Source organism: Callionymus lyra, chromosome 8 (assembly GCF_982586985.1).
Source record: "Callionymus lyra chromosome 8, fCalLyr1.hap1.1, whole genome shotgun sequence".
NCBI lineage: Eukaryota > Metazoa > Chordata > Actinopteri > Syngnathiformes > Callionymidae > Callionymus > Callionymus lyra.
The window spans coordinates 13,855,112-13,870,932 of NC_141825.1; the positions used below are offsets into that span (position 1 = coordinate 13,855,112).

At 38.6% G+C, this 15,821-nt stretch overlaps 4 protein-coding genes across 4 annotated transcripts; 3 read left to right on the forward strand and 1 right to left on the reverse strand.

Moving 5' to 3' along the window:
* Window positions 1-841: 841 nt before the first annotated feature.
* dynlrb2 (dynein light chain roadblock-type 2) lies at window positions 842-2,188 on the reverse strand. The gene is made up of 4 exons (XM_087796618.1): window positions 2,098-2,188; window positions 1,939-2,014; window positions 1,699-1,866; window positions 842-1,617 (listed from the first exon to the last, which is right to left on the reverse strand). The coding sequence occupies exons 1-4, from the start codon at window positions 2,098-2,100 to the stop codon at window positions 1,574-1,576; spliced, it is 291 nt and encodes a 96-aa protein (XP_087652744.1). The 5' UTR covers window positions 2,101-2,188; the 3' UTR covers window positions 842-1,573.
* psmd7 (proteasome 26S subunit, non-ATPase 7) lies at window positions 2,167-5,738 on the forward strand. The gene is made up of 8 exons (XM_087796615.1): window positions 2,167-2,306; window positions 2,734-2,825; window positions 3,009-3,101; window positions 3,576-3,673; window positions 3,764-3,844; window positions 3,954-4,045; window positions 4,135-4,333; window positions 5,177-5,738. The coding sequence occupies exons 1-8, from the start codon at window positions 2,233-2,235 to the stop codon at window positions 5,426-5,428; spliced, it is 981 nt and encodes a 326-aa protein (XP_087652741.1). The 5' UTR covers window positions 2,167-2,232; the 3' UTR covers window positions 5,429-5,738.
* Window positions 5,739-7,680: 1,942 nt separating this feature from the next.
* On the forward strand, window positions 7,681-14,487 carry hprt1l (hypoxanthine phosphoribosyltransferase 1, like). The gene is made up of 9 exons (XM_087796616.1): window positions 7,681-7,796; window positions 8,292-8,398; window positions 9,598-9,781; window positions 10,770-10,835; window positions 10,896-10,913; window positions 10,993-11,075; window positions 12,299-12,345; window positions 12,599-12,675; window positions 13,581-14,487. The coding sequence occupies exons 1-9, from the start codon at window positions 7,722-7,724 to the stop codon at window positions 13,626-13,628; spliced, it is 705 nt and encodes a 234-aa protein (XP_087652742.1). The 5' UTR covers window positions 7,681-7,721; the 3' UTR covers window positions 13,629-14,487.
* Window positions 14,488-14,531: 44 nt separating this feature from the next.
* nudt7 (nudix (nucleoside diphosphate linked moiety X)-type motif 7) lies at window positions 14,532-15,420 on the forward strand. The gene is made up of 3 exons (XM_087796617.1): window positions 14,532-14,691; window positions 14,760-14,918; window positions 14,981-15,420. The coding sequence occupies exons 1-3, from the start codon at window positions 14,536-14,538 to the stop codon at window positions 15,305-15,307; spliced, it is 642 nt and encodes a 213-aa protein (XP_087652743.1). The 5' UTR covers window positions 14,532-14,535; the 3' UTR covers window positions 15,308-15,420.
* Window positions 15,421-15,821: the final 401 nt, after the last annotated feature.

Consider the following 15,821-nt stretch of genomic DNA (forward strand, 5'->3'; position numbering starts at 1 on the left):
CTCACTTTCTAATTAGTTTTCTAATATAACGCAAATGGAAAAAGATTAAAAAACTACAAATGCAAGAAAATCATTTTAAAGGCCTAATCTGTAAGATTTAAAATAGTGTTTCTGGCTCCCCCTGGTGTCTACACAGCAATATGATAAATTCTCTTTTTCACCGTTGTATCATCCTGGTAACTTAAAAAAAGTACTTTATATTTGTTTTACCCCTCTGCTGTTGAGGTCATAAACATTCCATAATAATGCATGGACCCACCTGAAAATTAAAAAACGCATTGCTAGCTGCTCTTTACTTTTTATTTGTTTAGTGTTCAGGGAAAACATTGTCATATTAGCAAAGTAACGTTTCACTTATTTGATTGTTTTTTAATTGAATTAATTTTATAGTGTACACAACAACACATAAATATCCTGACATTTCTGGTAAAAAAAAGTTTTCTGATTCTGATATGAAAACACTGTCTTTGACCCAGTCCTGTAAAGCAAATTGAACAAAATAATTATGTCAAGCAAAATAAGTATTTTTCCATGTTGGTAAATAAGGCTATCAATGCTAAAGCTAAGTCCGGCAAAACAAAATGGTTACAAGGCTACTTTAGCTAACTCCCTATAGCTTGACCTAAATATTATGAGTCCTAATTTCTCAATACTTACTCAAATGATTGTGATTTTTATTATTAATGGTGATCTGTTGACAGAAACAACAGTGTAGCAAAAATAAAACCAATACAGGGTGTCAAAGAAAAAAACCCCAGAGAGTATTCAATGAAAATGATGCAAACAGGAGAAAATAAAACTCAAACTATATGATAGTTAGCATCTTCAACAGAATCTTTATTTGAAACACATTTAACAAAATTATATAGATTAGTAACAATTACTGTCTAAAAAATACACAATTAGGGTTATTGAACTGTTTACTAAAATGTGTACATTAACAATTACACAAATATAATACTTGGCACACTATCATGGCTTATTCTAGCATATAATGTATGTTTCTGTTTACAAACATCAACAACTATCATTTCAAGTTTTAAACTTTTGTTTAACTATTCCAAATCCATTAAATAAAGATTCATTTTTAATTCTTGTAAATTGGGGGAAAGAGTTTCGACTTTGTCGTTGCGTCATGTTGATGTTTAACTGCATAGATAAATATTTAATGAAACAAGTCATCTCCAGAGAGATGAGGCGTCAGCAGACACACTGTCACAGGAACATTTCCCATCGCTCATTGTCTTGAAACTGAGCTGCTCTGGATTACTAAAGGTGTTGGGATTAGGTTGGTAACCATGGCGCCAACAACAACAGTTCACTTGCAACAAGAAGCCCTAAATAAGGATAATAAAGAAGTCCTGGTTAGTTTAGATCTTAATCGTTTCAAGAAAACGATCAGCTAAATCAGTACTTTATTGGTTTCCAGTTGAGGAAACTTCTGGTTAACACCTGTGAACAACATTTCAATATAATTGTGTAATTGATTAATAATAATATTGCTGGGAAACATGCAATTCTATTTTTAAAGTCCTGAGAAAACAGCCACAACAACATGTGATACAGCCCACAGCTATTCATATTGGTTCTGGATGACTATCAGAAGATATTCGTTCTCTGTAAATACAAAGAACAAATCAGATCGGGAGATTAAAAAAAAAAAATCATTTGACTCTTTATATTGATGTTTTTTCTTACCTGGTGCGACCAAGATCTTGTGTTTCTTGGAGCGAATCCGCAGAAAAGTGAGATCATTCTGAGGGTCCAGCTCTCTGACGGTGCTCCTCGCCAACTGTGTGAGTTGACGCAGAAGTCCTGCATATTGGACCGTCATGGAGTTGTCTAAAGTTGATCTAATGGGGAAACCTGAGAGGAGGAATATGTATCCTTATATTTAAATTCATTTAAGTCTTATTAAGTGTTTATTTATTTTCTTACCGTCTGCAGTGACAACTAAAGTCCCGACCACACCTTTGCGGGCTTCGATTCGTTTTAAAGTTTCTTCAACTTCAGCCTTGAGAGTTTTGGAAAGTAAATCAATAAATGACTTCTGAATATTTCTCCCAAAAAAAAAAAAAAAGATTTTAAAGCGCTCACCATCGTGTCGTCCTCCGCTCCTCTCGCGTCCCAGAGTTGCCCACAGCAACGGAAGTGACGCAGGACGTACCGGGTCACGCAGCTAGCAAGCGTTGTTTAGAGGTTGGTCGAGCAGTGTCTTTTGTCGCTACCAAAATGCCGGACTTAGCGGTAGAAAATGTGGTTGTCCATCCGCTGGTATTGCTAAGCGTAGTGGATCATTTCAACAGGTCTGTATCATTATTCTGTTTGTTTTTTTTCTAATTTACGGTGCTTTTCTTTCCCCCTGAGCGGAAGATTGTTGCTAAGCTAAGCTAACGCTGCTGAGTCAGAGTCCCGTTGAAAATGAATTGTGACATGGCTATGCTAGTTAGCTTACTTTATTGATCTTTATAAGACGCACGATTTTTATTTAATGTACCCACCGTGAATATGGCAATATAGCAAATCGTGGCTTGAATATAGATTCGCCGAACAAGGACTCCTTGCTATGTTGTCGATTGTCAACACGGATATGATTGTGTTAGCTTAGCATGTAGAAACTAGCTGATTCATTCTGTTTTTTTATTCGGAATTAATCTATTTATTATCATTTTTAGTACAATATATATATTCATTATACAGTGTGGTTAATAAGACGTATTTATATGTTAACAGAATAGGTAAAGTTGGCAATCAGAAACGAGTGGTGGGAGTCCTGCTGGGATCATGGCACAAAAAAGTCCTGGATGTGTCAAACAGCTTCGCAGGTGAGTCTCACATCAACCTGGTTATTGGGATTTGAATTATACTCATACCTGATGGATAGGTGTAATTTTCAGACAAACGTATACATATTTGTTAACCGCACCAGTGGACAACATGAGAAACAAAACTGTTGAGAGTTAACAAATGTATAAACCTGATGACTAATGTGCGATTGTTCTTCACAGTGCCATTCGATGAGGACGACAGGGATGATTCCGTGTGGTTCCTGGATCACGACTACTTGGAGAACATGTACGGCATGTTTAAGAAAGTAAATGGTAAGTTGTAAAAATAATTAAATATAAATTGTTCCCCCATTATAGTTTGTGCAGAGTTATTACATACCGCATGTTTTTGCTTTTAACGTTGTTTTGATAAACTCTGTTCTTCTGCCTCTCTTGTGAACTGTTAACAAAACATTGACCTTCACTTTCTGTTCAAATCTTTAGTCATTTGTGTCGTACTCAATCCTACAGCCAGAAGCTTCACCATGTTATCCTTTTCAGTAGAAGTAGCTTTTTTCTGACCCATCTTTAGTATTCAGTCTTCCATTTCTAATAATTGTGCCCAGACTATGTTGACAACTCGTAGTTATTAAACCTGCTATTCGACGATCAATAAGTACTCAAGCATGTTGGACTAAATTATTGTTAAAAACAAATGTATAAAGCAAAAACATTGGGTTACTTTTTTAAACTTATGCACATTCTGTATGTTTGGTCTATTTATTAATGATGCTCCTTATTTTCTAGCCAGAGAAAGAATAGTGGGATGGTACCACACTGGACCCAAGTTGCATAAAAATGACATCGCCATCAATGAGCTCATCAAGCAGTACTGCACAAACTCGGTGTGTATTAAGTACATTTTCTTATAAAAAAAGTTTTAAAACATACTCCAATCTCTGCACTTTTGTAACCTGAAGCGTCTGTTTTCCCAGGTGTTGGTCATTATTGATGTGAAGCCCAAAGATCTTGGTCTGCCCACAGAAGCCTACATCTCTGTTGAGGAAATTCATGATGTGAGTAGATAACAGTTGATCAATATTTTGTGTAGCATGCAGTTATTTACACGCTTCAAACAAAATAAAATGTAATTCATTCAGTAAGACGTGTGGTCTGTTTTCATAGGATGGTACTCCCACATCTAAGACGTTCGAACATGTCACAAGTGAAATTGGTGCAGAGGAAGCAGAAGAGGTTGGAGTGGAACACCTGCTCAGGTAATACTCTTGAAGTCCACAGTGCTTTAAGACTAACAAACGCATGAAGGCGTAAATGAGCTCATGTCCGCACTCTTCAATGTCTGCAGAGATATCAAAGACACAACCGTGGGCACGCTGTCACAACGCATCACCAACCAGGTGCACGGATTGAAGGGACTCAACTCTAAGCTGCTGGACATCCGCTCATACCTGGAGAGAGTCGTCGCTGGGAAACTTCCCATCAACCACCAGATCATCTACCAGCTGCAGGACGTCTTCAACCTGCTGCCAGACGTCAACCTGCTGGTGGGTGTTGGCTTCCTGTCCAGTTGGGAGCTATACAATTGCAAAATTAGTTAACCGTTTATGAATTTAAAAGTGGTGATTTATGCACAGTTTTGGGCTATTTGCTCCAAAGTAAGCTTTGTTAAACAACCTTTGCTTCTAGAAGTTACTTACTTACATAGTCAGACTGTTGGCCAGAAGGAGAAAAACCTGGGAATTAATCATATTAACTTTGACGCATGATTTACAGTGTAAACCTGCTGCTTGTTGGGCTTGTTTTTTCTACTCTTTAACCAAGGTTTAGTTGAACTAAAACTCTTTGAAGAGATCCTTTGAATATTATTATATATATTTCGATCTAAATCAAAATGAAAGGAAAAGTTTTTCTAGCTAGTGAACCCAAAATGTATTGCATTTAAATTGCAAAGTCTTTGTTGGACCACCAGAGGTCGTATAAAAGCAGATTAGTTGAGTTGTTGAAACAACAAATATGTTTAACTGAGAAAACTAACTGTTTGTTTGACTGACAAAGTGTTGGTATTCAATAAAACGTGTCACCTCTCACAGTCACAACTGAAGGGAAATAATTAAAACCAATTTAGCTTCTATGATGACTGAGACTTCAGTCCTGAAAATCTTATTTCATTCTGTCAGTCGTGTTCTTTGGTTTGCTGGACAAGTGTTAAAATTAAACATTCAACCAAACAACACATTGCAAATTACTTTCTTCTTTTTAGTTTAGTGCAACATGAACGTAAAACACACTTTTTCCAGTCGATGAAACAAAATGCAACTTTTCATAGGTGAGTTTATAAAGACTGATTTAACAAAGTAATGTAAAGTTCTTCACTGATGTCTCGGCAGGAGTTCACAAAAGCCTTCTACCTGAAGACCAACGACCAGATGCTCGTGGTCTACCTGGCCTCCCTCATCCGCTCCGTTGTAGCCCTGCACAACTTGATAAACAACAAGATCTCCAACCGGGACGCGGAGAAGAAGGAGGGGCAGGAGAAGGAGGAGGGAAAGAAGGAGAAGAAAGACGACAAGGAGAAAAAAGACGAGAAGGAGAAGGACAAAGCAGACGCAGGGAAGAAAGATGAAAAGAAGAAGAAATGAGTTATTTAAGGATGGTTCTCACATCACATAGCCTTCATCTGGATGTTGCTCCACTTTGAGTCTGAGCTCAGTATGTGGGTCTCGAGCTAAAAGTAGCCGTCTATATGAGGACTGCGTCTTCTGAGATTCGTCCACTCAAGTGGCATCATAAAGACTCTTACTATCCACAGAGATGATGTTTGCTCTCGTGTGAGATCCTGATCTTTGCCGTCATGGTCCTCACACGGCTGGTGTTGTGTTACATACACCTGATGTTTGCTTTTTTTTGTAAGATAAACACGTGTCTTTCATTAAATTGGGGTCATTTAAAGTACAGCGTCGGTGTCACTTTTCATGTTGAGCTCAAAGGAGACGAGAGGACAGACCAAGGTCATTCGCTTCTGGATCATCCAGGCATCCATCCTTCAGTAGTTGAAGAGAAGAAAATATTAATATGGTTGTCTTTTTTGCTGAGCAGAATTGCAGGTTGAACTAGTGATCTTTAATCTACAAACTGGACTAATGTATGTACATGTTAATGTGCTTCATTATACTGTATATAGTTCTCTATTTATAGATGGATAGATAAACTATCTATAAATAGATAACTATGTGCAGCTACATCAAGGGTTGGCAATAAGGTAAGGTAAAACTTTATTGATCCCTCAGGAGGTCTCCTTCGGGAAATTATTTTTTCCAATAGCCACAGAAAATACAGCAATTTTTCATAAAAAATAAATCAAAATAATATAAGAAAAAAAAAAACATTTCCTCAGGGGCCAAGTTATAAACTGACGGTTGTAAGGGGCCAAATTTATGAAGCAAAAGTATGACGGAATCACTACACAACATGAAGCATATAGAAAAGATAAACGTAAAACAAATGTATAATAATTATGTTAATGTGACACATATCTAAACCTTTTGTAGAAAAAAAAAAGGGGGGAAAATATATATTTTTATACATATGTCATTGTTTACTCTATTTTGAAAAGCAAGAAAGCGACAGAACAAGAAGCAACAAAAAGGACAGAGAAATGGGGAAAAAGTACCAAAGAAACAACTTTTGACAGTTGTTTTTAGAATCAATACAATACAATACAATTCTTCGCTGTTTCTACATGTTCTACTCTGACCTTTTCGAGGGCCGCATAAATATAGTGCAGTCAAAGGGCCCCGACCCTTGTTAACTTCTGTTACAGTTACTCCTAATACAGTGTCAAAAAGGTCTGTCAAATAATTTATGATAATTTATTTGTCCTTTTATCCGAAACGGGTCACATGTTGGGCTAAACTGGACAGCCTTATTAAGAAGGCCGGTTACGTCCTAGGGCGCCCCCTGGATCCTGTGGAGGAAGTGACTGGAGGGAGGATACGGAGCAAGCTGGGCTCCATGAGGAGGAACTTGTCTCACCCTCTCCAGCACACACTGAGGGCATTGAGGAGCTCCATCAGTGATAGGATGCTCCATCCCAGGTGTGTGAGGGAGAGGTACCGCAGGTCTTTCCTCCCTGCTGCCATCAGACTCCACAACAAGAACACACCAAGATAACTATTTAACTGCACCTTTGTTATTTATGTAAATATGATTGTGTATATATTATATAGCGCAGATTTATCTTTTATCCTATTTAGATTTTCTTTCTCGTTTTTATTTCTGGGTGTTTTTATTTCTCTTGCTGTTGTTAAACCGAATTTCCCCTCGCGGGACTAATAAAGGTTTTCTGATTCTGATGTTGTATACATTCTTTTCTTGTTAAAAAATATTGATATTTTAAAGTAACAAACACATTTCTGAGTATATATATTTACACTACATATATATATACGAATATATACTCGGAAATATATCTATATATATGTAAATGTATAAATATATATATACTGTATATACTGTATATATATATACATATTTATACATTTACATGTATATGTATATATATATATATACATATATATATATATATATATATATATATATATAATGACTCACCGAAGTGTCCTAAAATAGAACCGGGACCAGGGGGCATCTCCCCCCACCAGGTTGTCAATATAAAAATATAAATACACTTTCTTTAAATACTAAACAGAATATTTTCTTTAATAATTCTATTATTTTTCAATCAATCACAATCATTATATATATATTTATATTTATATATATATATATATATTTGAGGCGCGCACTTTAATCCCAGGTCATGTCTGGCAAATCAGATTATGTGGAAGGTAAACGGGATTGTGACGTCACGGGTTTAAAGCTCGTCATAAAGACGAGGCTGCAGCGAGGACAGAAGAAGAGCAGCGGCGCAGCATGAGTCCGCCAGACGTGTGCGAGAGACGGAGCCAGACGAACCAGGCCAGCGACAACATGACATCCTACCTGCAGGTAGAGACGCCGAACATACGTGTTTACCTGTTTGTTGTTGTTGTTGTGTCGACTTGTTTACTTTGGGGTGTGGCGCTGCCTCTCGCTCAGGTGTCCATCATCACTAGGGCGTTGTTCCTCCGCCGCATCAGATAGTCCCTCAAGCGTGTGAACAGGTGGTGAGGATGGGGAGGCAGGGTCTCCCTCTGATGACGTCAGCTGCGGTGGCAGGCTTTTAGAAATGATGATGAAACACGGTTTAACGAAGAAGTGCGCCATGTCACATTTTAAATATATTTATAATATTTATAATATATATATGGTTATAATTATACAAATATTATAATTGCAAAAAAGTGCTGACGGAGTTTTAAATGTTTTATTTAAAACAGATTTTTGCTAAATATTATTATTCTGGAACAATAGTAAACAAGACTGTAGATCAAAGCGGTTAGAAATGGATGTTTTTAAAAATAAAAATAAAGAGAAGCTGAATCTTTGCGGCTCCGTCTGTAGATCGACGACGACGAGAAAGGTCACGACCTGAAGCTCTTCTGCATTCCCCGGCATTATGAGGACGACCTGGAGAAAGTCATCATCCCTCACGGACTCATCATGGACAGGTGAGCTGCGGTGGTTTTGGTCTCATGGTTTTGTTTTTTTTGTGGTGGAGCTGCTTGTATTTGTTTGTCAAATCAGCCTCGGGTGCTCTTTTAAATGAGGGTTTGAAGGGACGTCCAGGATGTTAAAGTCACATTTGAAGCTTTAACTTTCATGTTTGAGACCAAGGATCTCAAATGGTTGTTTCTAGGGTGTAAGAAAATATCGAAATAATGATATATCGCCATATTTTTATGCATGATACCGTATCGATATTCAATAGCACTGTATGTGTGTGTGTTTACATGTAAGTGTGTGTACATGTACATATTTTTAATATTTGCGCTGATGGCACAGCAGCGTAACTGCTGTAGTGAAGATGTGAGTGGAGGTGAGGAGGAGAAATCACACTACAAGGTTCAACAGCAAAAACTTTATTAAACATCTAAAGACGTATCACAAAAAATATATACGAGCAGATCAAAGAAACTAGAAAGACGAAACAAAGTCGTTAACTTTGCTTTTCTGTAGAGACGAGAGAAACTTTCAGTCGACGCATGAAAGTCAACAATAACAAACGTTATTGTAATTGTTAATGTCGACTTCATCTTATCGCCTCGATCCAACAAATGGAGAGTTTGTGTTTAATACTGGTTGAATAGAAAGTTTCTTGTATGTGACGTCAGCGTTAAATTTAAACTCCAACAAACGACGATCAATGATGACACAGAAATACATTTAATAAGTTAGGTTTAGTCATAACACCGTTAAATGCTTTACTAACTAACTTTTAAATTGTGTCAAATTGGATCTTATTATTATTATTTATTTTCTTTACCAAAAAATAATAAATAAAAAACTTAAAATAAAGTAAAATGTTATTTTAAAGGTTAAATATATGTTTTACAGCAGCTTTTAAAGCTGATGTTTGGACTCATTTTGGCTTTAAAACAGAGTTTAAAGTTAAAAACACTGACAGATACTAGATATTGCTCCAGGTTGTTTAAAACCGTTAATGCACTTCATTGTTAATATAAGTTTACATTTTGAGAAGCACTTTCCTACAAACACTTTCACATTGGATTAGGAAAAGTATAAACTCAATTTTTAGTTAAAAAATGTGATTGTTACTAAGGTATCACAATATATCGTATCGTGATACGTATTGTATCGTCAGCTTGTTTCCAAAACACAACCCTGGTTGTTTCCTCTTATGACCCAGGACAGAGCGACTGGCCCGCGACATCATCAAGGACATGGGGGGTCACCACATCGTGGCTCTGTGTGTGCTGAAGGGGGGCTACAAGTTCTTCGCCGACCTCCTGGACTACATCAAGATCCTGAACCAGAACAATGACCAGTCGGTGCCGCTGACGGTGGACTTCATCAAAGTGAAGAGCTACAGTGTGAGTCCACAGGAAGTGTCAAATCACCAGGCTTTAAATACCTCTGCCAAGGAGGTTAGGTTTTGTGTTTGTTAGTAAAATGACAAAACATTATGAATTGAAATCCTCAGGAGGCGTTGATAGCGGGACAAGTCGACTATTATTAAATATTGGTGTGGCTCTGTAGTGCCACCTAGGTTTAGGAAGGTTCACCTGTATGGCCTTTAACTGCTGCAGCTCACAATCCCAGCTTCATTCAAAAAATATAAAACACAACATAGAATCAAATTTACACTTTTGTGTTGTTGTTGTTCAATCCACATTGTTTTAGGGTTGTTGGGTAAAACTTGGAGTAGAAATCCGAGATGTATTACAGCAGTCGTAACGTCACTGATGGCCAAGTGGTTAAGAATTTGTGTGTCGCTCGTTGTATGCTGCAGCTTTTGAGCTTTTATTTTGAAAACTGGAGAACAGAACTCCACCAGTTCCTCCTTAATAATAAGCAAAAAGAACCCCAATTTAAAAAGATAAATCAAAAAGCTTGTGTGTTTATTTAAAATTCTGATAAAGCTATTAAAGGAAGTTTGTTCGGAACAACATCTTAAAAAAACAGTGATTTATTTAACCTACAAAAATCTCATATGGAAAATAAGTTGAAGCAGGTCTTGTATTGATGTTTTCGCCGCTTTGGGCAGGCTTTTTGGAATTCTTCAACTTCTGGTTCAGCACCAGATTTCCATGATGGCGAAAACTTTTAAGCAACTTGTACTAGTTTTCTGGAACCACATCAAACATGGTGGGAAAAAGGAGATTTTATTTTCTGTTTTCAAAATAAGGGTTGAAAAGGAACACTTTTATTTCTTCTTTTATCCGTGAGCCGGAATCATGATCCGATTGTTACTGTACTTATAAAATCATGAGCTCCTTGGCAGAGGTATGCCCTCTCCTAGTCTGAAAACAGCTGCCTCTGGAAACTGCCGCCACAATAAAAAGTCCTCTTGTCCTCCAGAATGACAAATCAACCGGGAACGTCCAGATCATCGGAGGAGATGAGTTGTCCAGCCTGGCAGGGAAGGTCAGTCTCATGATTCACTCGCTGGTGACGTGAAACTTACTGTCGCTTCTCTTTCCACAGAACGTTTTGATCGTGGAGGTGAGGTGTCACCACCATCATCATCATCATAGTCATCATCATCATCATCATCTCCACTAACGTCCCTGTCCCTCACCAGGACATCGTGGAGACGGGCCGGACCATGCAGGCGCTGCTCTCCATGCTGAACGAACGTAATCCCAAGATGGTCAAAGTCGTGAGGTGGGTCTTAATCCCGCGTGACGGACAGCTGTGAGCGGCGGCGGCTCTTAGCTAACGGTTGCCGCGGCGCTGCATTAGCGACGAGAAGCTTATGAGTTAATCTTGTCTGATGTTTGCGGCGAGAGGCCACTTCTCCGTCGCAGACGTGTTGAGAGTCGTTTCTCTCGATGTAGGATTCATGTTCCCTTTTTGGAAACGGTTATTTAACATGTGGGACAATAGAGATCAGACGTGGGCGGAGCCTCGTGATTTCACAGTAAAACTATAAAATAAAGTCATAACAAGTATTGAACTCATTTTTATCGGTCAAGCTATTTGTTTTAGGGCTTTTTCCCTCTTTTATTTCTCCTTTTTTGGGGGAATATAAGTGTTTTTATATTTCTAAATTAAATAAATATATATTTAGAAGAAAATATTACAATTAAAAATGATCACTCTAGCTTTATTTGATAAGGCCCCTAATGTTTTGCAATTAATTTTTGATGGTTTAAATGTAAAAAATGAATTAAAATTATATATGCAATCAAATTACACCTTAATACTTACTTACTTTATAATGTACTTTTTTCAAGTTTTCCAATCGTATTATTAAGCTTATTTTATACCTTTTTTTTCTTTCTTTTGGCCTGATGGCTCCTCACAAAAGTCCCATTATATAGTGAAATGTGGCCCCTGAGTAAATCTACCGTGATGTACTGCAACAAACTCATATGAACTCACCAGGTGAAGTACTTTTAAACAGTTGAAGCAAAACCGACGTGATAAATAATTCACACGGGTCAAATGTACGCAGCGAATTGGCCACATTTGGCCCCCGGGCAGTACTTTAACAAGCTGTTATATACTTGTCTTTCTCGTGTTGACTAGTAATGGGTTTATCAGGCCTTATTAAAAAGATAATGAGGTGTCATGATACTGTGTCCTTTTTTTGAAAGACCACTAGATGGTGCTTCGCTTAAAACATTTCTCTCTAATCTACCAATTTAAAGAAACCTGGCATCATTTTCAAACTTAGAGTGCCATCTAGTGGTCTTTCAAAATAAAGACACTGTATCATGATACCACCATCAGCTGTTTCATGAAGCCTCATCAAAACATCACTAGTGTTAAGCGATGTGAAGTTGTACTAATCTCGGTTCTATTTAATTGTGATATCCTGCCATGACACTAGGGGGCAGCACTCCCCTCAACAGTTTCTCACCTCCAACATGTCTCTGTTGCAGCCTCCTGGTGAAGAGGACTCCGAGGAGCACAGGCTACAGACCGGACTGTGAGTTTCTATCATCACGCCACTGGATTAGTTAATGGAGATGAAACCTGGTCGACCTCTCACTTGTGCTTCAGTGTTACGTAACTGATAATCTCTCCAGGAGCTCTTTGACTCCACTGCCCAGTGAGCTCAACTGGGACCAGTACACGCTTGAATAACTTAGTACACGCTTGAATAACTTAGTACACGCTTGAATTACTACCTTTCACTTCCTGTCAGTGATCTTCCTGTGAAACTGTATTTTCAACCGCAGACATCGGCTTCGAGGTGCCGGATGCTTTTCTGGTGGGCTACGCTTTGGACTACAACGAGTACTTCCGAGACCTCAGTGTGAGTTCTTCAGCTCATTACATTACCATCAGGATCCACAAATATTTTGAAGGAACCGACTCAAAAAACTCTTTGTACCTATTTTTTTTTTTTTTGAGCCATTTCCAGATCCTTACTGCCACCATCTATAGTGCTGCATAACTGCAACATTTAAAAATAAAAATAAGATAAACTGAATGCGTTTTAATGTAGTGTTTGTTTTAAATTCTGCTTTTATGAAACGTTGACTCCTGTCAGTCTGAAGTGCTATATAAATAATTGTATAAATATTTTGGATGCTAAAAAATGCTAAAGTAAAATATAGACAGGTTTTACTTTCTGAATTTGATAGTTAAGTTTAAACATATTTCTATGTCAGTACAGCATTGTTGACCTACAGAACACAGTCAAGAATTAAGTTCAGTTATCTCTCAATATGGGGAAGTTTATTATTGTGTAATATACTTTTGTTGAGGGGGGTATGGTCTAAAAATGTATGCAGTCTGAGGTTTAAAATGGGATTCGATTCTAATTTAAAGTGTATTAAAAATCACCTCCAATATTTGCTTATATAGTTTTGAAAAGATTGCTGTCGAACAGTGTAAAAATAATATTAAAAATGAACTGGAAAGCTATTAATGATGAGATGATTAAAAAAAGGTATATTTTCATGGCTCTAGGAAAGTAACTTTTTAAAAAAAAAAAGTTTTACCCCTGAGTCACAAGAGGAAGCAACATTATTGTAATGGACTAGAACCACAAAGACAATTTTTGCATTTGGTTTACATGTCTGTTTGGACTTTTGATGGAAATCAGTGTCAATAAATACGATATAAAGACGTTTAACATGATGAGAATGAGTCAAAAAATCATAATATATTTTTTATTCACTAATATACTTAATATCTGTGTGTTCTCTCCAACAGCACATCTGCAAACTGAATGAAGCAGCCAAGGAGAAGTACAGAATCTGAAGAGTGACGGCGACACTGTGATGATCCTCCGCGGCCGCACTCTTCTCTGAATGTTTATTTTTATACCCGAGTTGTGTCGGAGGAGTATTTATTTTGCCCACAAGATGGAGTTGTTTTATTTACCGACTTGTGTTTAAAAGAAAAAGATTTTACTAGATGTTTTATATCATTTAAGTCACTCTGTCTCAGGGCTCTGTGAGCGAAGCCTTCTGTGCGTCCACTTTACGTTTTAAAGTTTGCTGGCGTCAGCAACACGGATCCAGGTCACACCTTTTCATTTCTCTTGTGTTTCATCCTCGGATCGTCTCGGTGCCTCGGCTGCTGTGGCAGACTTCTTGACAGACGCAGCTGTTTAACGCTGTCGTCTTACATCGGCAACTCAGGTTTCAGACGCACGTCAAGCCATAACATTACGACCACCCCTGCCTGTTACTCTGTGCGACACAGAGAGGATCCACTGATAAAAGAAAATATAACTGATCAGTTCAAGATGCATTTGTGTTTTAGTTGTGACGTGGTGGATGTTTGTGTTTAAATTCTTTGCTACACCTTTAAAAAAAACAATCCCTGGAAGATGAAGTGAATTTATGGCGTCACTGTACTCTTCTGTGCAGTGAACGTCAGACCATAAAACACGGAATAAGTTGAATGTAGGCTATGACTTGTGCTTGAATGATTCGCAGAAGCTTTAGAACTAATGAAAGCTTGAAACGCTTGTGGCTGCAGTACGCCTTGAGGCCACTAGATGGCTGCTTGTTTGCGTGTCCGTGTGACGTCGTACTGCTTCCGGGTCGAATAAACAAACCTGGAGGACTTGTTTAATAAAATGTTCTCGCTTTCATGACACGGGAAAAGATGATACATTGACTCGGTTCTTCTTGTTAAACGGTTAAAAAGTTCCGGCGCGATGGGAGTCAAGGAAGAAGCCGAGGAGGCTCTGAAGCAACATGACTTCGTTCAGAACCTCGATCCGGTTCCTACGATAAGAAAAGCTTCGGTTCTGATCCCTCTGCTGGTGAAGGACGGACACCTTCACGCCCTGATGACGGTCCGGTCCATGCAGGTGAGGACTGGAACAGTCAGGAGCGGAACCAATGTTGTGGTTTTGATGGTGCGTTCACGTGAGTCCAGATGAGAACCAGTGCAGGTGAAGTGTGTTTCCCTGGAGGGAAGGTGGAGGCCGGGGACCGGGATGAGGTCCACACCGCCCTCAGGGAGGCCGAGGAGGAGATAGGACTTCCAGCCGACCTGGTCCAGGTGGTCAGTCGACTGATGCCCTTCCCCAGCAAGGTATGACAATAAACCTTTTATCCACCAAAACTTTTCTTATCAACTCCTTTTGAACTCCACAGTTTGGTCTGCTGGTGACCCCGGTGGTGGGCTTCATCCCCGAGACCTTCACCCCGTGTCCAAACCCAGATGAGGTCAGCGACGTGTTCACGGTCCCTCTGGAATTCTTCGCCTCGCACGACGACGGTCCACAAGGGATAACTTCCTCCTTCGATTACGTCGACCCTGCGACAGGAAACGAGTATCACATCTGGGGTCTGACCGCCATGTTTGCCGTCATGGTGGCCGTCCTGACGCTTGGGAAGAAAACGGAGTTCAAAGTGATGGACTCTAAGGACTTACACATGATGCTTCAGAAGCATCTCGTCAAGGCCATCAGCAAACTGTGACTATTATGATGACCATAAGAAAATAACTTAACACTTTAGAATGCATTTGTAGAGTCAGCACTATTTTAATACTTACCTGAACTAAGCATATTTATAAAAGGAAAGTACTCAGAGAGTGCCACCCTGCATTTTTCCTTAAAATAATTTCACCTAATTTCATCTTTCAGCAACTTAGAAACACTGATGACAATCCACACAATGGGACAGAACGTGGCCGTAGAGATCGGGGAACTTTCTTTCAACAAAAAGGACGTACAAAAAAAAAGACCTGTTGCTACAGCCCTCCCAATTGAGAGTAATTCATTCTTCAGGAAATTCATGGACCCAGATGGTACCTACATATTTCAGTGAAGCCTTTTTGTTATTTTGCTTTCATTATTTCTAGCCAAATAGGAATGTTGAAAATTTAGGAAGGGAAAGATGGTTACATTTTGGTTCTGAAATACCATCTGGATCCATAAATCTGTTGAAGAATTTGTCAGTCTGGCGGAGAGAGCTGCAGCATATTTTCCAG